At 43.4% G+C, this 24,632-nt stretch overlaps 1 protein-coding gene across 1 annotated transcript in view; it reads left to right on the plus strand.

The window, feature by feature from the left end:
* Nucleotides 1-24,632, plus strand: part of PELO (pelota mRNA surveillance and ribosome rescue factor) — a 103,583-nt gene that overhangs the window by 21,710 nt on the left and 57,241 nt on the right. The window contains exon 8 of the mRNA XM_029606766.1: nucleotides 1,046-1,092. Within this exon, the coding sequence (XP_029462626.1) occupies nucleotides 1,046-1,092 (47 nt within the window). The remainder of the gene's footprint in view (nucleotides 1-1,045; nucleotides 1,093-24,632) is intronic.

The raw sequence follows: 24,632 nt of genomic DNA on the forward strand, positions 1-24,632 counted from the left end.
GAGAGGAGTAAGAAAAAGGCTGAGGGCTGGAAGGAAGCAGTGGGGGGAGAGAGACTAAGGGGTGCTAGGTGACAGGAAAGGTGGGAGAAGAGGGAAGTTGAGGGCTCTTTTGTTTTGTGATTTTTTTGAGCCATATTGGTGTCCGTCGCCTCTGCTGGTAAGTTATTCCAAGCATCCGTCACCCACTCAGTAAAGAAGTATTTCCTCTGAGCCTCCCTCCCTTCACCTTCATATCATGACCCATTGAACTTGAATTTCTTTTTCTATGGAAACTTGCACCTTCCTATAATTGGATATAATTAGTGTAAGTAACTACTATTGCCGTAACGAGTACTTTAAGCAATTCATGCCGATATTACATTCTCTGGTACTGTCAGAGTCTGATAATGTTTAAACTACATTTATTTTTAAACAGGATTAGCAACCCATGAATTAAAAATTCAAATGGAAGCTCCCTCAGGGCCTGGAGCAAGGACCATTGATATTTATTTATTTATTTAAGTCTTTTCTATACCGTCGTTTAGTAGTTTCCGTCACAACGGTTTACAATAGGCACAAACAAATAATGATGCTGAAACGTTACTTTACACAAGTGCCATATCGGTCCGGTACATAGTTTTTAAAAATAAGATAAATGTAGTGTGATAAGATAATGTACAGTGTTTTTTGGTTTTTTTTCGGAATTAAAAGCAATGCTAATTTTATCAGTGTCACTTTGCCTTGATAGTACTTGAGTTGCTGGAAACCAATTTTTTCGGTTCCCAGCAACACTTTCTAGTCTCTGGGACCACTTTGATTCCTCAGGACCAGGTCTCTGACTGTCAGCAGAATCAGTGCAAGGCCTCTTTTTTTTTTTTTTTTTATATCGTCAATGCTTACTTTCATCAGTGCCCTCCAGCAGCTCAGAGGGCTAAAGCCCTGGTCGTCCAGCCAGTCAGATCAAGTCCCTCCAGCAGCCAATTTCTAATATACTGCTGCTGTCTGGTCGCTAAATTTGACCCAGTTTATAAACTTTCTTTCTCTTCTTTTTTTTTTTTCCCCCTAGAGGTGCTTTCTGACCCAACTGTCACCAGCCGTTTGGCCGATACCAAGGTTAGTAGCCCTTTCCTTCACCATTCTGCCATTTGGATAGAGGTGTTAGCCATCAGAAAGAGGCCGGATTTGATAGACCGCTGATATTTTTTTGCTCTAAACTACCCATGTAACTAAATTGTATTTTTATGTTACTAGAAGGATTGGCAAAATTATGGAGATCCATATCCCATCTAAATGGCTTACCCAGCCATATTCAGCCATTAGCTGGCTAATACGTTAGGTGGCTAGAATTTAGCCGGATAATTTAGGGACAGTCCAGGGGTGTAACTGTGAGGAGCTGAGTTAGCCAGCTAAATTAACCAGCTAACTCTAATATTCAGAGATGGCCAGATGACTTAGCCAGCAAAGTCTGGTCAGGTCAAAGAGCTGCCCTCAAATTAGTTGGCTAACTAATTAAGATAGCCGGTTATATCAGTAGTGTGACTGCACTGTTCAATATGCCTCCAAAGTTAGCCGGATAAGTTTATCTGGCTAACTTTGCTCTCCGGACTGTGTCTGAATTGTAGACCTCATGATTTTTAGACTGTTACTTCTCCCTTAGTGAAAATTGCAAGAACAGGCAGCTGCATTTTGGTGAGCGACCAGAAGGAAGCAGCATTGCTGTAGAAGAGAGAATTTTATTATTGATATTCTTGTGTCGTGCAGTATCTTCAGCACTGCTTGAGGTATGCTTAGACACATCTGTGCAGGGATACCAGGAGTAATCCAGGTTACAAAGGGACAGGGATTGTGGGGCGGGGAGGTCCTTGAACCAAGAAATTAGGTCAGAATTGGAGCGGCTGCAGAATGCTGTTGCAGATTAGAAACGTAAAGCAGTGCCATAATGAGAGAAGCAGATCTGGAGGCAGCAGATATAGCTCTGTAAGTTACCATGCAAGAGTGGCATGGTAACTTGTAGCGATTCTTTGGGAAGGTTGGCTCAGTGGCTGAGACCATGCTGTATGGAAGTCTTAGGTTTGATTCTAAGCGCAGCTTCTGTTTTTGAGTCACTTGGGGCTAGGAATTCTGCCTAGGCTGCATTTACAGCCCCTTCAGGAAGTGTCTCCATCACACAATAGTGACACCTAGAGGACAATTTTCAAAGTAATCTAGTTGAATTAATGCGCTTAGGGGGTCACTTATCAAAGTGCTATATGGTGTTTTTGCATGCGTTAAAGCGTTTTCGCATGTGAAAAGCACCTTTAACGCATGTGAAAATGCCTTTATCGCATGCAAAATTGCCATAAAACGCATGGCTGCAATCCAGCTTAAAGTATTTATTTATTTATTTATTTAAGAATTTTTTATATACCGGGGCACGTTAAAAACATCACCCCGGTTCACATTGTACTCACATTATGGAACTTTGTGCATACTTTTAGCCATGCAAAGGATGGGAATTTTCAGACAAAACAATCTAAGGCCTGGATTTATCAAAATGCACTAAATATCGCATGCGATAGGAAAAGGGGTGTGTTTTAGGATAATAGCGCACTTTGCGATAAACAGCCTATCTTAGCACTTCGCATAGGTATTAGCACAAACTGCGATAACTTTTTCGCACTTTGCGATAAGTGCCAGAATTGTATTTCCTACCTACAAGCACTGGGGGGGGGAAGAGAGAGACTAGCTAAAAGGCCCTCACACTAGATAGGTATTTATACCTCTATGGGAGGCCCACCTAGCTACTCGAGGTGAGGTTTAGGTATTAGTGTAGGGGTTAGGGGCCTCTTTGACATTCAGAGTGCGACGTTCGAACAGAACAGTGGTCTCTTGTGAAGATTTGATGACCTTCGGAGTGAGGAAACTCACACAAAGATGAGATTTGTGCAATGTTCTCTCAACCTAACTTGATGGACTTTCTACCTGGGTAACATCAAGCTAGGCTGAGAGAATATTGCACAAATCTCAAGTTTTGGGTGAGTTTCCTCACTCCAAAGATCATCAAATCTTCACAAGAGTACACAGTTCTGTTCGTACGTCACACTTTGAATGTCAAAGTGGCCCGTAAACCCCTACACTAATACCTAAACCTCACCTCGAGTTACTAGGTGGGCCTCCTATAGAGGTATAAATACCTACCTAGTATGAGGGCCTTATAGCTAGTCTCTCTCTCTCTCTCTCTCTCTCTCTCTCTCTCTCTCTCTCTCTCTCTCTCTCTCTCTCTCTCTCTCTCCCTCTCCCCTCCTCCCAGTGCTTGTAGGTAGGAAATACAATTCTGGCACTTATCGCAAAGTGCAAAAAAGTTATCGCAGTTTGTGCTAATACCTATGCGAAGTGCTAAGATAGGCTGTTTATCGCAAAGTGCGCTATTATCCTAAAACACACCCCTTTTCCTATTGCATGCGATATTTTGTGCATTTTGATAAATCCAGGCCTTATGATCGTTTTGTCTGAAAATTCCCATCCTTTGCATGGCTAAAAGTATGCCCAAAGTTCCATAATGTGAGTACTTTAAGCTGGATTGCAGCAAGGCATTCCTGAGGGCATGTTTACGTAGGGGGTGGAAAACAATGCACGTGCATGACATTTTCTTTTTTTTTTTTTATATTTAGTTTTATTGATGTCAGCAGAAGCAATAGCATAAAACAAGTTTTCAATACAATATCATAAAAAATAAACCATAAGTACAATGGTGTACATCATACACAGAATATATGCAATAATGCTAACAGGTTTTATCAGAATAGTCCCCCCACCCCCACTCCATCCCAAACTAATCAAGTCTGAAAGGATAACTAAGGATGCCGAGCTAGGTATACACACATGCCAAGAAAACCAATATCAACAATTATCTCTGAAAAAGACAAAAAGCAAAGAACAATAAATAAATGTCAGTTCAAAAAATAAATAAATGTCAGTTCCAAAAAAAAAAAAAAAGGCACCAAATATGTCAGTTGGAGCTGTTGATACCACTGAAGGAAAGGTTCCCTGACCCGAACATGAACAGCCCCAGAGTCTCTTTTAACAGCCATTAAATAAGTCCAGTGGTGAATATTCCAGAGATGGCGAAGAAACAGCGTTGAGGTCAGGGCAGCCTTCTTCCAATGGGCTGCGATTTCCTGCCGAGCCCCACATAGGACATAATTTACTAAAGACCTCTCAGCAGAGGGCCAGACCTGTGGATATTGGGAGAGAAGAAACATTTCGGAAACAGAGTGGATCTTTACAGCATCCAGCTCAAAAAGGACGTGAAGCAATCCACCTCCGAAAGGGAGGGATCTTAGGACAGGTCCACCAGATACGATAAAATGATCCCACCATCCCACATAATCTCCAGCAGTGATCAGAATGATAACTTAGGAGATTATACAAACGTTTGTAGTTTAGTCTCCATCATATTGGCTGAAATCGTTTTTTTTCTATGGCAATATAGCAGGCCTCCCACTGTTTCGCCAACCAGGTATGCCCCCAGTCAGATTCCCAACCCAGCCTATGTCTAAAGGAAAGTAAGGGCTTGGGAAACAGCAGGGCATACAGTTTAGAAATCAACCCTTTAGTGACAGTGTGCCAAAAACACATACGACATTTTGAAAAGTATACACACTATTTTGCTTTATTCAGTTATGCACACAAAATAACAGGTACAGAGTATGTGGGCACTTTTAGCAAGCACACTTTATGCTGATTTTTAAACAGAAAATAGTTACTGTTTGAAAATGAGCATAATATATGCATGCAAAAAACGCTGCGTATTTTTTCAATTGTGCAAGCTATTTCAAAATTGCTCTTTTAGTAGCCAGACTCTTGGTGTACACAAACAGTTGCAGAAGGAGCCATGGGCTATGGTCCCGGCCAAGTACTGTTTCTGCAATGGTTGGGCTAGATGGGATGGGTACGGCCAGGGTTTCCATAAGGTGAACTAGGTGGCTGGCTAGAGTGCTGAAATTTTGGGGGTGGCATTGCCTTATGGACACATGGGGTTCATGTCCCGATACTTGGCTCTTTCCTCCTGAAGTTTTGTGTGCTGATGCTCCTGTGCTGGGCCTGCATTTTTCCCCTCTTGGCCCCCTCTCCGCGTCGAGGCCTAGTACTTGTAAAACCCGCCTTCTTGTGGTATGCTGGCTCCTTGCCACTTCTTGTGGCCTGTGCATTTCATGAGAAAGGAAAGTAGGTAGAAAGCAGCAGCAAGGAGAGAGGAGGCTGTTTAAATCCCCAGAGGGAAGTCAAGGAAAAAGGAGCTTTGAGGTCCATGGAGGCTGGGTAGAGCGCTATGAGGTTCACAGGGACTAGAGGGTAGAGCCCTCAGGTGGGGGTGGCAGGGAGAAGTTGTCCTGAGGTTCACAAGGGGAAGGAACTGAGATCCATGGGAGGGGTGAGAAGAGATAACCATGGGATCCACCAAGAGGAAAGAAAGCCATGAGGTCCACAGCAGGATTGGATGGATAGAGGGAACCATGACATCTACAGGAGATGAGAGAATGGGAAATGCTGCTAGGTTATCATCTTGATTGAAACCTTTGCCAGTGGTGCTCAGCTCTGTGGATAGCACATTTCTTTTTCTTTAATGTTACTGTGTACCAAGGAGTGTTTCTTGAATGTTGCAATTCCGTTGATTTGGCAGGAGGTACCTCCTTGACAGCTTGTGAAACTGTAATATGCCAGGCATTCATAGAGGATACTAAATAAGTACAGATATTGCATTAAATGCAAAGATGAGCTGCATGCATAGGCAATCAATATCAATATGACCGTGCCTAACAATAATTAGGTCCTTTTGCATGCATGAGTTCTGGACAAGAGTGTAAGAACAACAAAGTGTTAATAAAAATGTTTAGACCAGGGTATATTTTCACTTATAAGGGAGGCACAAACATGCTGAATTTATAAAAAATTAAATTGGGTGTGTGGCCATATTTATGGGTGGGTCCATGAACCATCTGTTTCCATCTAAATGTGGACATAGCATCCAAAAACTGCTCACACAGGAGTGGTGAGTGGTTGTGCAGCCACATGCAAATTGAAATCACCCAAAACAATAGTAGACTTTGCTGCTTCTAGTAACTTGGTCACTAGAGAAAATTTCTTCACAAGAAGGCCAGTTGGAAAATGAACTAAACAATATTGATGGTCAGTGAAGATAACACAAGCATTTCATCAGGTGCACAGCACCGATATTAATCTGAGCCATATTCAGAGAGTCCTTAAAGATGGTGACAAAGTGGGCCATGGAAAATCTTTTTTTTTTTAAATTTACCGAGCATTTAACAGCAGGCTCTTGCACAAGTAGAAAATAGCCATGCATTTTTTCATTATGATAGGAATTGGGTTGCAAGCATGATTGGTCACGCTGTTTGTATTACCAGCTTCTGGGAGGCTAAGTCGCAATATCTGCCGTGTCCCATAACAATTGAGATCGGCCAAGTTAACTCGTGATGCTCAGAAGCAGCCCATCTCGAGAGAGACACCGATTGCAACGAGAAGAACAAGCCCAGCGAGCAGCCCCGGCTTCCTCAGTTCAGTGATGACATCACCAGGGAGGCAGAGTTTAAGCAGGAGAGCTCCGGGGGGTCTTTGAGGAAGGCAGCAATTTCACAGCAGCAGATGGAAAAGTTATACAAGAGATGATAGCAAGGTGCACATACAGGCTGATGCAGTACTGTGCGCTGGCCACAGCACATGGCTGAATGTGCATTTTGGACGCACGTTCATAACCTCCGACGCAAAATGGGGGTGAGCGCGTCGGTAATAATGCTTATCACATGTTATCACATGCAGGTTGCTGAGGGTATTATCTATTCCCCCAGGGGCGGATTTTAAAAGGCCCGCGCGCGCTGGCGCGCAAGTCCCGGGGCTTTCGAAAAGGGGAGGGAGGCGGCGTGTCCGGGGGCGTTCGTTTCGGGGGCGTGGTGCCGGCCCGGGGGCATGGTCGAGGCCTCTGGACCAGCCCCCGGGACCGGAGGACGGAGCGGGGCTGCCGGCCGACGCGCGCAAAGTTACGCCTGCTGAAAGCAGGCGTAACTTTGCCGACAAAGGTAGGGGGGGAGTTTAGATAGGGCCGGGGAAGGCGAAGAAAAGTTCCCTCCGAGGCCGCTCCGAAATCGAAGCGGCCTCGGAGGGAACAGGCAGGCTGCGCTGGGCTCGGCGCACGCAGGTTGCACAAATGTGCACCCCCTTGCGCGCGCCGATCCCGGATTTTATAAGATATGCGCGGCTATGCGCGTATCTTATAAAATCCAGCGTACTTTTGTTCGCGCCTGGTGCGCGAACAAAAGTACGCGATCGCGTAGTTTTTAAAGATCTACCCCCCAATGCGCAAAAAAAAAAAATGTGCGCCCAACGCACACATTTTTACGCGCCAAAATTAACGCCTGCCCTGAGCAGGCGTTAATTTTGGAGGAGCCCAAAAAGTGTACAGTAAAGCAGAAAATACTGCTTTTGGCTGCCGGCGGTCAGGTTAGGAAAAGGGAAGCTCATAAACTGAGCGTCTGTTTTCCTGTTTTCCTGACAGCCATCTCTCCTGGGCGACCGCTGCCGAGGAGGTCCTAGGGACGCTCAGTTTCCCCTTAATGCCTCCTTTTTGTCGTGGCAGCCCATTTACGTTGTGCACAGGTGGCCCCGGAGAGGTGGATCGGCGCACAGTAAGGGAGCGGGCGCTCAGTCATGAGTGCCCGTTTAACGCACGCCGATATTGCGTCAGCCTGATAGACAGCACATTCACTCTGGCAGACAAGGATGAAACAACTGGTGCTCTGGTGTTCCCCCAAGCCAGTTACCCGGCTCAGTGATGATGTCACCAGGGAGGCAAAGCTTGAACAGGAGAGCTCCGGGCGGAGGCTTCGAGAGAGGATAATACAGAGGACCAGGGAATAAGCTGGAATGGTGGAAGGAGTGAAAAAACAGGTTCAAGCTGGCAGGGGGGATAGGAGGGGTGGAGAGAGCACCTACAGGAGAAAAGTGAAAACATAGACAGATTTAGGAATTTGCCACCCCTAGGCACTGTTACTGCAGTCGTTGCCCCCCAGATAAGGTCAGACAACAGAGAGCTGGAGGAGCAAGGCCCAGCCCCACAGTTTGCTACAGCAGCTCAGGCATAGATTCTGAGGCAAAAACTGGAAAATTCTGAAGCACATAGGCAAACATTTCTCCCTGTTATATTGTAAAAATGAAGTCATTTTCCAACCTTGCTTGTGTCTGTATAATTTATTTTTTAATTGGGTGAGGAAAAGGGATTTTAAGTATCTGTGCAGGGATAAGATCTCAGGGATGGGCAGAAAAGGAGGAGAGGGTGAGAGGAAAGGAAGAGGACTAGGAATGGAGTGAGGAGAAGGTGAAAGGACTGGGGATAAGAGGGAAGAGTATGAGAAGGAAGGAGGACTGGGGATGGGGGCAGGAGAGGTATAAAAGGATTGGGGAAGATAAAGGAAAAGAGGAAAATCAGGATTCTGCGAAGGGGGACGGGGAGGGACGTTCTGGGATTGAGAGAGGGGAAAAGGGAGTAGGTTATGTTCGGGGAGTGTGAGTTCCAAGATCCGAGGGATAGAATCTGAGATGAAGGGGGAGAGAACCTGAATTGCAGTGGGCTTGGGGGGAGGGTGGGTGGGGGAAGGTATCCTTACTGTGCTCTGGGCCTGCTCCTCCTTACTTCCCTTCTCTAACCTTTCAATCTGGCGCACACACACATAAACACTGCCCCCTTTCCCCCCAGCTGATTCACTCTCATCCCCCAGCCTCTGGTCTCTCTCCTGCCAAATCCCTATTCAGCTCCTCCTAATGAATCCTCCTTTGCTGTCTGTCATTTCCCTCCCATTTTGTTCCCTGCTTGCTGCCTAGGAGGGAGAGGCTGGATCAGGAAGCAGAAGGCTATACTCTGCTGAATGAGGTTCAGCACAGCTGCAAGGCAGTGCATTTTCAGCCCCCCCCCCCCCCCCCCCCCCCCCATATTTCTGCCACCTTAAGCACAAGTCTAGTGTGCCCATTAATAAATCCAGGCCTGGGGGGGGGTACACATCACATGCATAAGGAAGGGGGAGAAGGGAAGAGCACATGCAGGAGGAAAGAGAGAGGACTGGAGAAAGAAGGTGAGAAGATAAGGCAGGAGCAAGGGGTGGAGAGCATAGCACAAATGGAAGAATGTGAAAATACACAGGAGGGAGGGGAGAAAAAGGTCTCAGAAGGAATGAGGAGAGGGAGAGAATGTAGAGGGCGTGAAAACGCAGGAGGTAGACATAAAGGAGAGAACGGGAGGCAGCAGGATGAGCCGCTTGTGAGTGCAGGAAGAAAGGGAGATGGCGAGGGGAGAGAAGAGATGAATTTGAGAGAAATCACTGGAGGAAGATTGTGAAGAGGAGAGAGAACCCAGTCAAAGGGGTGAGGTGTACAGGGGAAAGATAGCGATAGAGGGCTCTAAGTAGTAAAGTACGCTGAATTTCAGCTGGTTCTTAACCCATGTGGAAAATCTTTAACCCCCAATGCGGTAAGTGAATGCATTGGGAGTTAAAAATGCTCAAAGCCAACGTAGCTGTGCACGCAGCTTTTTGTATTGGCTGAGCGCACATTTTAACTTGGAAAGGGGATGAAGAAATTCAAGGGGAGGGAGCAAGAAAAGAAAACCTTGGGCAGAGGAAAAGCCAGTGTTCCTTCCCTTCTATGCACAGAAAACATGCTTTGTGTGTGTTCTCATAAAATGTGATTTATGCACACACAAAATGTTTTCAGCACTGAAAACATTTTGTGTGCACATAAATCATATTCGGTGCACAGAAAACATGATTTGTGCGTGTTTTTTGCACATAAATCCCGACTACAGGTACCGGCATCAGAACTCCAGCTTCTGCCCGTAGGCTGCTGTTAGCCCTGGAAACTTTATTCCATCTCTGTCTAGGAATTAAGTTTCCAGTGCTAAGAAACACAAGTTAAGGCAGCACATCCCTCTACATAGGCGGTAATAGCTAATGCCATCATCATTGTTTTCTACTTGTTATAATGTAAACCGGAGTGATAAGTAATTCTGTTACCTGAACTTCGGTATAAAAAAAGTTATAAATAGATAGATAAATAAATAAATAAATAAATTTCCTTGGGATTTGCATGAGATGGCGCCAATCTGTACGCACACTGTTGTGCACACATTTTTTATGCAATAATTCCATGCTGAATCAGGAATAAAGTTTGTGAACAAAAAATGTGTGCACAGCTGTGGGTTAAGATGTGTGCTCTGCCAAGAGAAGAAAAGAAACCACAGGAGAAATTGGAGGAAGAAGAGAGGCAGGAGAAGGGGTAGAAAGAGCAAACATAGAAAAATAATAAAATTATATACTTCTGAAGGAAAGAGAGACAGAGAGAGGAAGCGACATAAAAAGAAAAGAAGTACGAGACTCCAAAGAGAGGAAAATAGGGATGTGATCGGAGAATGAGAAAAAAAAATAAGCAGAGCCAGAAAAGGTTGTGTTGCGACTCAAGGTGAGTAGACCCTTGGGGCCACTGTTGAATTGATGCAGCCTATCCAGCACATAGCAGTGTTTAGGCTCCAATAGGCAGCAGCTGATTGGCAGGAAGGGGCTGATCCAGAATTGTCAGCGGGGAGGCCCGGACAAGGGTCAGCAAAGGCAGGAGTCAGGACTGAGAGCAGGCAGAGAGCGATCAGGAACCAAGGAAGAAGGACCCCACAGGTAGGCTGAAATACTAAGGCAGCAGCAAAGGCTGAACACCGCCGAAGAACAGAAGCAGGAACCACAATGGCACAGGACCACAGGCACTCGCCAAGGGAACTGAGCCTCCTTTTATTTCAGAATAGCAGAGATGTCATCAGTCTATGCAACAGGAAGAGTAGGAGGCTGGGCCTGTAAAACCGGTAAGTGCTGCATGCCCTTAGTCTCCGCTTTGAAGTGCCACCTTTTGGCACTTCAGAGCGGAGTACATCAATGTAAAATATCCTGGAACCCAATTCAGAGCATCAGAATCTGGTTATATCTCCAACAGAGCGAGAATTTACAGATAGGAATCTGATGAAATTTAATGAGTTGATTTGGCTTTATCTGGCACCCTATTGCCTTCTCTATAGAACAAACCCAACTTTTCCTGAGAGTTTGTATTGGGTCCTTATATTTTATGGTAACTAGTGTGTGCGTATATGCTTTGAAAAATTGCCTGTTTTGAGAGTAGATTATAGATTTTTCTCAGATCTTCCTATAACCTGCATACTCACTTTTGTAACACTTGGCCAACCAAGGCAGCCATGCCATTGCCAGTCCTGATTCATCTCCATTCCGATGTGGCTGAAAACGTTGCCATGCTGCCTGGGCGCTGATGCTACCACTTGCTTCACGAGGCAGTCGTGAGCATAACCTGCCTTTGAAGACCTTGCAGCAGGAACTCCTCAGCAGAACCTCCAGGTGACATGCTTATCGGGCCATTTATACGCCAGTGGAGCAGCAAGATGGCACCTCAGCAACAGGTCCTCCTATGTCTACACTGGTGTTCGTTGCTTCATTTCTAATTCTGCCGTGCCTTGCCTCGTTCCAGCTCCTTGCCTTCTTGCCTTGCCTTATTCCAGTCCTGTCTAGTCTTGTTCTCTCTGCCCTGCCTTGTCCTCCTCTCTGCTCGTGCCTTCCAGTTCCTTGCCTCCTGCTTCTTCCTTGTTCCTTTTGACCGATCTCTCATTGCCTGCCTGGATCCCACCACTGTTTGACCTCCGCCTGCCTTGACCTTCTTCTTGGGTGCCAACCATGTCTGACTACTGCCAGCCCTGACCCTTGGACCGTCCCTCCGTCTGTGGGCCCTCTCCTAAGTCTTGCCGGCCTCAGAATCCAAGGGCTGAGCCTGCGGGAGAAGAGGGTTGGTATAGGCAAAGCCTCTTTTTCCGTCCCAGCCTGTATGTAGAGTGTCTGCCTGCTGCCAGTGAGGACCTAGCCTGTGGTGCCTTACTAGGTAGCATCAAGTCAGCCACAACCTGAGCACTCACACCCTGTGACAACTTTAAATAATTAAAATTGTTATATTTTATTGCATGTACACTTTCTGTGGGGAGGAGGATAAGAAATGCATGTGTATGGTGGGAGGTGAAGGCATGCCTAGGGCATTTAATTCTCTTGCACTGTCCCTGGGGACAAGATATATTATACAGTGGGGGTAAAACCCCAGATAACTATGAATGAAGGCTTATGGTGCCACAGCTCAGTAGAGACTAGTTTGATTGATCTGGAAGTCCAAAAGGTGAGGAAACTGCTAGGACAAACAAAAAGATAGTAGGATTTTCTTTTTTTTTTCTTTCTTTAACCCAGTGTGTAGACTTTGTCAACATGTTTACAAATTGTCAATAATGTTTCTTTAAAGTTAATCTGATAGGCACCATGGAGCTGTCTTATTATATTATTTTTCTTTTGCCCATTGTCTGCGTGTCTCTGTTACATGCTATCTGTGCTACTGTCTGTGTTTAGTCTGCCTTTCCCCTTCATCATTGGCCTCTGTCTTGCTGCCCCATTTCCTTTCTTGAGGTCTCCCTGAAGACAGATGCAGACCCGAGTCTTTGCTGCAGGAATGGGATTAAGATCTTGACTCTCTTCTCTAAAGAACAGGGAGCGATTTAAACATGAAGAACACCTTTCCAGAAATATAAATAACACATGCCACATGAAAGAGAGCGCAGTCACCTGAAGAGGCAGACCATGAAGGTGAAATCCACTTTGTCTAACCCACTCCTCGGGCCAAGTTATTAGCTCTTGCAGGGGCTTGCTGACAGGGGGGGGGGGAGGGAGACACAAACACCCCTTCCCTCATCAGAGGAAAAGAGAATTTCTTCGGCAACTTCAGCACCTTTAGGGCTTAAGATCAAAGAATAGAAAGGAAAACATGAGATGACTAGGCAACAGGTCTGAGCCTGCTGCAGGGAGGAAGGAACTGTAGAGAATGTCAAGACCTCAGAATCGTGTCGGAGAGACGGACTGTTTTAAGATAGCAGCTTGCGTTTCTTTCCTCAGCTAGTGATTGGCTCTTATGTTTATAACAGAAATCCATAGAAACTGCCATCAATATCTTTATAGTTGTAACAGAAACTAATAGGCATTGCCAGCTATGGTGTTTTTCCTAACTTGTGACCGGTGCTAACGCGTGTTAACGTGTTATTTACTGCAGCACCCGTTGGTGGCAGTGGGGGTTCTGTTCACTAATAATACAGGTTTACGTGGGTTACCACGCGTCACACGTTAGTAACAGAACCCTACGTCTGTTAGGTTATATGATGTGGCGAAAGATGAGGAAAAAGCAGAAATATTAGGCAAAAACTTTAGTTTGGTATTTACTAAAGAAGACTTTGGGGGAGCACTGTTTCTGGTAAACAAGTATGGATGAGAGGGGGGTAGATACAACCCAGTTTACAGAAGAATGTTAGGGTGGAAGTATCAAAACCCTAAAATGGACAAGGCCATGGGGCAGGATGAACTCAGAGAGGTGCATGCCTGGGTCCACTGAAAGACTTGTTCAGTGGATCCTTGGAAACGGGTGTGGAGGTCCTGCTTCTCAAAAAGTGGGAACAGAGAAGCTGGAAACTGGCAAGCCTTACTTTGATAGTTAATAAACTAAGTTTCAATCAGCACCATTTGCACTATCTACAATGCAATGAGCTGCAGGATCCGAGACAACATGGGTTTACCAGAGGAAGTATTGTCCCACAAAGGACTGTGAATATCAGTAACCAGAGAGCAACTTCCTCTCTCTCTTTGTTTAATAATTCAAACATCCGCTCTGTAACTAAAAATGCTGACTTTAACATTGTGTGTATAATTACATTTTTCTATATGTGTTGAGGAACCTTCATACTGGTGGGCTAAATGCCTTCTGGCTTGCTCATCCCAGATTTAATTATAGGTTCCTCAGGAAAGCTTCAGTTTTTCATTGCACATAAAAATATTTCAGAATTGAAACTTAACTTTAGATATTAATACCTACAGTACCTGAATGTAATCTGCTTTGAATATAAATCAAATAAATAAAAAGCAGAATATAAATCAAATAAATAAAAATATGTTCCACAACAATGCATCCAATTTTGATGTTGAAATATCCCCAACACGGTCCATGTTTTGGCATTCTTTTCCTGTGTCAGGGGGACTTCATTGACAGGGGCAGTTCTATAATGAGGCAGGATGAAACGGCCGTTTTGGGCAACAAAATTGCCCCCTGAATCCTTCCTGCCACGGCCACCTCACCCTTCATTCAGGCTAACAACTCTGCCATGAGGAAGAGCTGTAGTGCTCACAGCGTGGAGCTGGCAGAGTTTCTGCTCCCCGCCAGCAAAAGAAAGGTCCCATGGTGGCAACTCTGATGTGCTGGCAGGGTTTCCACTCCCCGCCAGCAAAAGAAAGATCCCACAGCAGCAACTGTGTTGAGCTGACAGGGTTCCTACTCCCTGCCAGCAAAAAGAAGATCCTGGAGATGCAGAATTGTAATGTGCTGGCAGGGTTTTTGCTCCCCGCCAGTAAAAAGATGATTCTGGAGCACGCGGAATTACGTACTGGCGGGGCTTCCCACTCCCTGCCAGCAAAAGGACGATCCAGCGGCAGAAGAAGAATCACTGCGGTGTCATCGGCATTTTCTCTGCAGAAAAGGGCCTGCAGTGCTGTCAGTGTTTTCCTCCCAGCCACCAGCAGAAAAGAGCTTGTGGTGCTGCCAGTGTTTTCCCCATAGCCAGAGGCAGAAGAGGCCCTGCTCTGCAGCCAGAGAAAAAGTCCAAAATGTGTGTATAAAAGAGACTGGCCCTGTGAGAATGAGTACCTGTGTGTGAGAGAGGCTTTGTAAGTGTGTATAAGAGGGTGTGTGTGTGTGTGTGTGTGTATGCATTTTGAGAGGGTGTATGTATGTATGTATGGGGGGCTGTATGTGTGTATCAGTGACTGTTTATGAAAGGGAGGGTGGGTGTATGAGTGTGTGTATATATGTATGTGTGTATATATACGAGAGGGTGGGTGTGAGTACATATGAGAGGGTATGTGTGTGTATTAGAGGGTGGTGGGTGGATGAATGGGTGAGGGTGTGTGGATGAGAGGGGTGATGGGTGGGTGTGGATGAGAGGGTGGTGGGTGGATGAGAAGGGGTGTGTGTATGAGAGGGAGGTGGGTGGATGGGTAAGGGTATGTGTATGCATGAGAGGGTGGTGGGCGGATGGATGAGAAAGGGTGTGTATGTATGAGAGAGAACGCCTGTGCACATGTGTCTGAGAGAGTGTGCCTGTGCTATATGTGTCCACGTGTGAGAATACCTATATATATGTGTGTGAGAGAGGTTAAAGTTTGTGCACCCTCCTCCAATCTATGACAATCTCAGGAGGTCTGGAAATCTAAAGTTCCCAGGTATGGAGAGTGGGAGATTTTTTTTTTTTTATTATTATTATTATTATTATTATCCTCAGTTTTAATTATTGGATGTGATGTATCTGCTGTTTTGAAATATTTTATTAGTGTTTGGTAAAATTGTAAACATTTTTTATGTGTTTTTAATTGGATGTTCTATTTATCAGTGGGTTTGACATTCTTTTTATTGGTATGTTCAGTGTTGTATATTTCTTGGTTGTGTTTGCATTGCTTACATAATTTGGCTTCTTGGGATTTCTTGTGATTTTTGTCTGCACGTTCAATTTATATTTTGTGATCCCTTATTTGGTGAGAATCTGTATTCTGCTTGTGTGACTGAGGCTTTAGGTATTCTGCTAGCATGTAGTTTCTGTGTAGGGATTTACAAGAACCTGGCAATCTGTTTTCCTAAAAGGTGTATTGGTGTTTAGGGCCTGATGTAATATTTGCAGTATGGCTTTTTCATAGGTTCAGTGCTGGCAGTTATGATATGGAAGGCTTACTATATTGGAATTGTAGTTCAGTTTGTTCCTGGCTTTCTGTGGGCCAAGTCCACATCCAGTGCACTTTACCATATGGGATCCAGTAAACTGCCTTGATTTCTATGAGAAAGGTAGTTTATTAAGTCTATTAAATTATTTTTGAAAGAGTCGTTTTTTGCTTTTGCAGTGTATGCAAATATATGTTGTTGTAAGTGACATTTTTCCTTCAGAAGATTGTAGTTGGAATGTCTATTTTCCACATGCAATCTGTCTTTTTAGGTTGTGGAAGTGGTTAATACATTTTAAAATGGAAAAGAATGCATAAGTTTTAATTGTGAGGGGGAGGTAAGGGGACATGAAAGACTGTAAGGTTTATCTGGGGCATCTAATACCCTTTCATCAGCCCTAAGAGAGAGAGAGTGTCACACACACCGACTCCCACCATTCACCAACCTCTCACACCCCCAGGGGGCAGATCCTGGAGAAGGGTGGAGGGCAGGCAATAGGGAATGGAGGAGTCCTATTTCTAGGCCCAGGGAGTGGGGTGGCCAAAGGCCTCCCCTGCTCCCATTAAACATTTTTCCGGTGCCCCCTAGTAGGGACGCTGAATGAAGACTGTTGGGAATTATTAGGAAGGGAATGATGAATAAAACAGAAAATTTCATAATGCCTCTGTATCGCTCCATGGTGAGAACGCACCTTGAATACTGTGTACAATTCTGGTCGCCACATCTCAAAAAAGATATAATTATGACCAAAATGATAAAGGGGATGGAACAGCTCCCCTATGAGGAAAGACTAAAGAGGTTAGGACTTTTCAGCTTGGAGAAGAGAAGGCTGAGGGAGGATATGATAGAGGTGTGTAAAATCATGAGAGGTCTAGAATGGGTAGATGTGAATTAGTTATTTACTCCATGAAGTTAGCATGTGGCACATTTAAAACTAATCGGAGAAAGTTCTTTTTCACTCAACGCACAATTAAACTCTGGAATTTGTTGCCAGAGGATATGGTTAGTGCAGTTAGTATAGCTGTGTTTAAAAAAGAATTGGATAATTTCTTGGAGGAGAAGTCCATTACCTGCTATTAATTAACTGACTTAGAAAATAGCCATTGCTATTACTATAAACAGTAATATGAAATAGACTTAATTTTTGGGTACTTGCCAGGTTCTTATGGCCTGAATTGGCCACTGTTGGAAACAGGATGCTGGGCTTGATGGACCCTTGGTCTGACCCAGTATGGTGTGTTCTTATGAAAATAACAGGCCCAAAAACTGAGGCCATAGCCTAGTGGATAGAGCAGTGGGCTGCAAACAAGGGATGCCAAGGTTCAAATCCTACTGCTTCTTCTAGTAACCTTGGGTAAGTCACTTCACCCTCCATTGCCTTCCCGGTGATTTCACCTGCACCGAGCCATGTGGGAGGGGGCGCCATTTCATCCCTCGCCACAAGCAGCAGATTGCCGTGAGCTGTCTTTGCTCATGGAAGAGTGTTTCCTCTTAACAGCATTTTTTTGTAAAGGACAAAAAAGTCACCTTATTAAAATAATGTACATGTTTTGGACTCTGAAAATTATTATGAAAATTTGTCTAACATAGTAATGATGGCAGATAAAGACCATAAAGTCCATCCAGTCTGCCCAGCAAGTTGCCATTTATTTTAAAGTTTTTTTTTATACCGACATTCAAATGAATATCACATCGGTTTACAAGGAACAATTTTAACAACCATGTATGAGATTTACATGGAACAGTTTTTAAACAGCAACATATGAAAAATACATTGAACTTGTGTAACAGTAACGAGAGCATAAATTGAGGCAAGTAAATGGCGCTTGTATAACAATAATGCGGATATAAATAAAGGCATGTGGGTGGGGGGAGGAAATATTTCAAGGCCATGCGTCAGGTTATAACAGATTGAACTACAATAGATATTTGGAAAGGGATTAAGTTAAAAGGGCGCATAGATAGCCTGGATGCAACAATTGTGTAAAAAGGTTCTTACAGTAGCATTATTTTATGAAATGTGGAAGAGAAGTAAATGTGTGGCTGGGGTTATGTGAAGGCCTGCTTGAAAAGCCAGGTTTTCAGTTGTTTGTTTGTTTTTTTATTTCTGGGTGCAGTGTTCTTGGCGCAGGTCAGGGGGCATTGAGTTCCAGATGGATGGTCCTGCAATGGATAGAGCACGTTCTTTTGTTGAGATCAGATGAGTGAGACTAGGAGAGGGTGTGTGTAGGTTTCCCTTGTAAGATGATCTGGTGGGTCTGCTGGAGGTGTGGAAGTGAAGGGAATCATTTAGCCAGTGCACGTTTTGGTTGTGAAGGGTTTTATGTATAATTGTGAGCGTCTTGTAGAGAATTCGGAATGACATTGGGAGCCAGTGGAGATCTCAGAGGATGGGGGTGATTATGGTCTTTTTTGCGAGTATTAGGATTTTGGCAGCAGAGTTTTGAAGCATTTGTAGAGGTTTAATGTTGGCTTTGGGGAGGCTTAGAAGTAGGGCGTTACAATAATCATGGTAATAGATACTACATCATGCAGATTACTCCCATACCTCCCGTTAAGGGGAGTCACTGCCACTCCATGCAGTGACCCCTTTTGCCTTCCGCTAAGGATAGACACTTCTGCTCTGTGCAGGTGCTGTTAAAGTTAGTCACTTCTGCTCATTCAGATTACCCCATGCCTTCTGTTAAGGATAGTCACTGCTGTCCATCCTGGTTATCCCTATGCACTCCTTTATTAATTTCTATCATCTAGCCTTTACAGATCCACAATGTTTATCCCATGCCCTTTTGAATTATTTTACTGGTTTTATCTTCACTACCTTTATCTGGGAAGACATTCCAGGCATCACCACCCTCTCTGTGAAGAAATATTTCCTGATGTTGGTCTATAGTCATCCTCTCTGAAGTTTCATTTCGTAACCCCTAATTTTACAGTTTTCTTTCCACCAGAAAAGATACAAAGTTCATGCATCAATACATTTCAGATATCTGAAAGTCTGCATCATATTTTCCCTATACCTCCTTTGCTTCAGGGTATACATACATACTGGTTGATTTTAAAAGCCTTACATGCATATCGTTTTTTAATGAATCCCACTTGATCAGGCCATATAAGGGATGGGAGTATTTCTGCAAATTGTTCTGCCAATATTTTGGCCAATATTTTTTGATCAAAGTTTAATAACGAGATTGGGTGGTAGGTTTCAGGCATTAAAGGATCTTTCCCTGGTTTATAAATCAAAGAAATATGAGCAAGATTAGTATGTGTTGGGAAAGAGCCCATCTCTATCATGCTGGAGAAGGCACCGCCAGGGCGTTCCCCACCAAATCTGTCAAACATTTATAAAATTCAGCAATATATCCATCCGGACCTGGAGTCTTAAGGCGATAGGCCCAATGTATTACTAATAGGACCTCATTAGCTGTGATTGTCTGATTTAACCTATCTCGTTGGTCATTTGTGAGTCTAGGAAGGTTTAGTTGAGAACAAAACTGGTCACAGGCCTCTCGATTCCAGCCCTCTGAAGAATATAGGTTTCCATAGTACGTTTTAAAGCTCCGTAAGATTACTGAGGGGTCTGTACTAATTTGCCCGGTTGCAGTGCGAAGTGCAGGGATATGGCGTGACCCTCTGGCCACCCTCACCAGATTCCCCATCAATCTTCCCGATTTATTACTGTATTGATATAATTTATGTTGGTAATATATGAAACTCTTCTTTGCCCGTTGATGGATCAAAGAGTTAAGGGCAGCCTGTAAAGACAACAAAAAAATTTTCCCTATTAGTGGCCGTGTTAGCTTGAGTCGGGGTTCGCCTAGCTCGATCCAATTGAGCGTTCAGAGACCGTATGCTGCGGTCTGCCATTCTCTTTTTATGGGCAACATAGGAAATGATGTTACCTCATAACACCGCTTTAGCCGTGTACCAGAATAGTGTAGGAGCGGAGAGACAATGGGCACTATTTAATTCCGCATACTCCTTCCACTTATTCCTCAGGTAATCTTGAAACTTGGGGTCATCCGCTATATAAAATGGGAAGCGCCTGCTGTAGGAGGCAGGGGCTGTCTTAGCAAAGGAGAATTCCACCACACCGGAGCATGGTCAGAAACCACAATATTTTCTATCCCCGCACTGCGCACCTTAGAGAAGGCCTGAGAACTTACCAACAAATAGTCTATTCTGGAAAGGGAGCCATGAGCCTGAGACAAATGAGTGAAATCCCTTTCCTCCAGGTGTAAAATTCTCCATATATCTAACAAATGAAGAGATTTCTGCAGAAAAGAGGGTCCCCTACCCTGTCCTGAATCCGATCGAGAGGCCTGCGATTTGTCTAGATTCGGATCCTGAATGGTATTGAAATCTCCTCCAATAACTATGATGTCGGTCATATATGGTAGGAGAATCTGATGAATTCCCCTAAAAAAAACTAGGGGAATAGTATTTTGAGCATAAATGTTACACAGTACTATAGGAGCGTCATAGATTCCTACCACCAGTCAAGGATGCCTGTGGGATCCTTGACTTCCTTGTGGAACTTAAGGGGCAAGTTTTTATTAACTAAAATTGCCACTCCAGCTGATTTAGTGGTTGCTGAGGCGCAATACGCTGCCCCAACCCAGTCCCTATACAGCTTCTGATGTTCCTGGTCATTAAGATGGGTTTCCTGCAAATAGGCTATACCGGTTGATTTCTTTTTCAGAATTGATAGGATTTTAGATCTTTTAATGGGCGAGTTTATCCCACATACATTCCAAGATATAAAATTAGTTATATTACTTACGACTCAGAATCTGAGTAAATCATTCTTAACAACTGACTTCCTATTTGACAGCGGGAGCCGTCCCAGCTCGGACTCCCACTTGACTCTGTAAGTACAGCAGAGAGCTCCCATATGTTGTAATAAACAGAACAATTGTTTAGACACAGTGTGAAACAAATTAAAGCAAACTTCCCCAGAAGCCCTGATCCCACACCCTCCCCCCTTCCCTCCTCTTTCCGCCCGATTCCCCCCTCCCCCCCCTCACCATGAATAACCAGATTAAGCATATGCGGCAATGGCTATGTGTTATTTGGCTGTTTGTTTTGATGCTGAGAAGGCATTTGACCGGGTGGAGTGGGAGTTTTTATTCCATGCGTTGCAACTGATGGGGTTTGTTGGCCTTTTCTATGATGCAGTTCAACTTTAACATTGCACCCCGGAGGTGATTATAGTTGCAAACTGCGCTCGGTCGGAGCCCTTTTCCATCACCAGAGGCACTAGACAGGGATGCCCTCTGTCCCTCTTATTATTTGTGTTACAGTTAGAGCCCCTTTTGCTGTCTATTCAGTTGTCTCGTGCAATAAAAGGATTGAAGACACCCTCGGGAATCTTTAAGTACGCTGCCTTTGCGGATGATATTTTGATATTTATAACTGATCCGCTAAAGTCATTACTCCCACTTCTTCAATTAATTTGGGCATACACGGGGGTGTTCCTCTGGGTTCCGACTTAATATTTTATTTATTTGCTTTTATATACCGACATTCATTGGGGTATCCATCATCTCATCCATCCATTGAGACTCTAGAGTTCAGCCTTTTTCTGGCATCCTGCACATGGAACATGGACCATTTTTGAGAATGCAACCTTGGAATTTCTGGATTGCAATTTCCTACCTAAAAGTCAAAATGTAGCCTCCAGAACTTCCCTCTTGCACCTTCCTATTTCATTAGTACCCATAGGTACCAGAAATCCTGACTTCCAAATACTACCTTCTCTCTTTAAATGTGTTTACTGTAATAGCTAAGTGAATTTAAGAGGTTTTTTTTTCTCTTGTCTTCGTGTCAGATTGTAAGCTCCATTTATTTGTACAATGCTTGTACATGTTAGTTAACATCACTATTGATGTTAACTAACATGTATCAATTTTTTTTAATAGTAATTTTTTTTATTGTGAGTAAACGGACATAGCAAAACAGCATACAATAAGAAATGCAAATATACCTTACCAGTAAATAGTAAAACTGGTAGACCTAAGACTCACAAATTTTAGGAGTATCTTACAAAGACCTCGTTTTCTCCCCAACCAATTATTCTGTACATTCATTCTTCCCATTCACACCTGTCATGATATACAGAGCAGTAGCGTAATATATTTTTCAACTCTGCTTCACAGGATGTTAACCATACAAGTTGAAAGTAACCTCTCTTTGTCAATAAAGATTTGTGGCCCTGAAGGACTCCTTATCATTTTTTTTTTTTCCCCCCATTGTGCATCTGTTGGCATTTCATTCTTCCAAGATCGAAAAGCAGGTAGCTCATCAGTATTTCAACATGATAAAATAACTTTCTTTGCTAATGTGACACACTAAGAATTTCAGACTGCCAGCTGCAAGCATTAAAGATCTGTCAAATAAATGCAAATATATCATTTTACTTGTCCACTCAGCTGACCTCCCCAGCAGATGTTCCAATAAGGTATGGATATGTCTCTGATATGCTTGTAATTTATGGCATTCAGTAAACATATGACAAAAATTGCCACTTTGGTAATTGCATTTCATGCAAAGATCCGATTTCCACAACTGCATTTGGGCCCCTCTCCGTCTAGTGAGATATAATCTATGTAGAACTTTGAAATGAATTTCTCTCAAATTGGCTGGGTGCAGATGTCTATAGAGCAGCTAAAGCAGCTAAAATATCAGCCTCATCAAGAATAAGTCCTAAATCCTTGCCCTGCTGGACAGTTAATTTAGTAATATGAGCTTTATCATACTGCTTTTTAATATGAGAAACCCAGATACCAATCTTATTAAATTTCTGTATAGAGTCAAAAAAAGAAAAGGTTTCATCCTCTTCAGTAAAGGTGATATATTTTGGGTCTTCTTTGCCACTAATCAAGCAACAATGCCGGCCTTGGAAGTACAGAAAGAAACCTTTCTTAGAAATTAACCATACAGCTGTTGGAATGAATATAATTTAGCTAGCTCTGGGTGCACAAACTGTCCCAAGCAGTACAAACCCTTCTGTTTCCAAGTTTGAAAAATATTATGTTCTATTTCTCCCGGGAAATCTGGATTGCCCACTAAGAATACAAAAGGAGATATGTTGCTTCTACTACAATGTAATGCTGTTCAACATCTCCAAGTCTTTCTGAATGCCAAAAACCAGAAGCGCAGTCTCCGTTTGTCGGGACTCTATATCTGGGAAAATATAAAGTATTTTACCAGATGATAAGGACGAGCCAGCTCCTAAAATAAATTCTGTGTCAAATTTGTTATGTAGAGATACCCAGTTTTGTATATAACAAAGTAAGGATGCCACGTTGTATGCTCGAAAGTTTGGTAATGCCAGTCCAACTTGACTTTTCATTGCATAATGCTTTGTAATTTAGGTGTGCTTTCTTGTTGTGCCAAATAAATGCCGCTGTTAAAGGTCTAAACATCTGTATGTCTTTATTTTTGATCCACAGCAGCATTTTAAAACTATATAGCATTTTTGGAAGCGCCACTATTTTAACTACAGTGAACCTTCCCATCAAAGATAACTGATATGCTATCCATTTATTGAGTTTTGTTTTGGTTTTTTTTTTATCTAGCGCAGATGTGGTGAACTGGGTATGTACTGTAATTCTTGCTCGGTATGAGCTATCCAAGTACCTAAGTAACGCATAGTCTGTTCCAGCTGAATGGAAATTGATTTGTCCATCTGTCCTTTAGGGATGTTAAGAACATAAGAAGTTGCCATACTGGGTCAGACTGAGCATCCATCAAGCTCAGCATCCTATTTCCAACAGTGGTCAATACAGGTTACAAGTACTTGGCAAGTACAAAACATTAATTAGATCCCATCCTATTGATGCCGGTAATAAGCAATGTCTATTCCCTAAATCAACACGATTAATAGCAGTTTATGAAAATGTCCTCCAGGAGCATATCCAAACCTTTTTTAAACCCAGCTACACTAACTTCCTTAACCACATCCTCTGGCAATAAATTCCAGAGCTTAATTGTATGTTGAGTGAAAAATAATTTTCTCCGATTTGTTTTAAATATGCTACTTGCTAACTTCATGGAGTGCCCCTCTACTACTTTTATTATCTGAAAGAGTAAATAACAAATTCACATTTTCCCATTGTAGTCCTCATGATTTTGTAGACCTCTATCATATCCCCCCTCAGCCATCTCTTCTCCAAGCTGAAGAGCCCTAACCTCTTTAGCCTTTCCTCTTAGGGGAGCCGTTCCATCCCCTTTATTTATTTTTTTTTTTTGGTGGGAGCATTGAGAGATGTGAGGACAGCATGAGGAATTGAGAGAGAGAGACTGGTGGGAACAGAATTAGAGAATTAAAAGACTCAGGGACAGGGTGAAAGAATTGTGAGAGACTTGTGGGATATTAAGAGAGAGGCCAATGGGAAAAGAATGATACTGACTACTGGGGAAAGGGTTGGGGATTGAGAAAAAGAGAGACTGTTTGAAACAGGATGTAATTGAAGGAGAGAGACCTTGGAGACAGGGTGGATAGATTGCGAGAGGAAAAGATACTGTTGGAAGATGGGCTCCACACACACACACACAACCTCTCATCTTTTGAAAATGAGGCTCTCTGGTACTTTGCATCCTGATTTCTTCGCTCTTGGTGAGTGTAAGGTTGGCCTGTTAACACTTCCCAAGGGGTGGTACTGCATTGTTGCTCAATGTTTGAGTATTATACAGTAGAAATTAAGTGTAGCAGCGATATCTCTCTTGATATATATTAGAAATTAACCAGCTAAATGAATATTTGAGCACATATTCGGCTAAAT

The sequence above is a fragment of the Rhinatrema bivittatum genome, chromosome 6, assembly GCF_901001135.1.
Source record: "Rhinatrema bivittatum chromosome 6, aRhiBiv1.1, whole genome shotgun sequence".
Lineage (NCBI taxonomy): Eukaryota > Metazoa > Chordata > Amphibia > Gymnophiona > Rhinatrematidae > Rhinatrema > Rhinatrema bivittatum.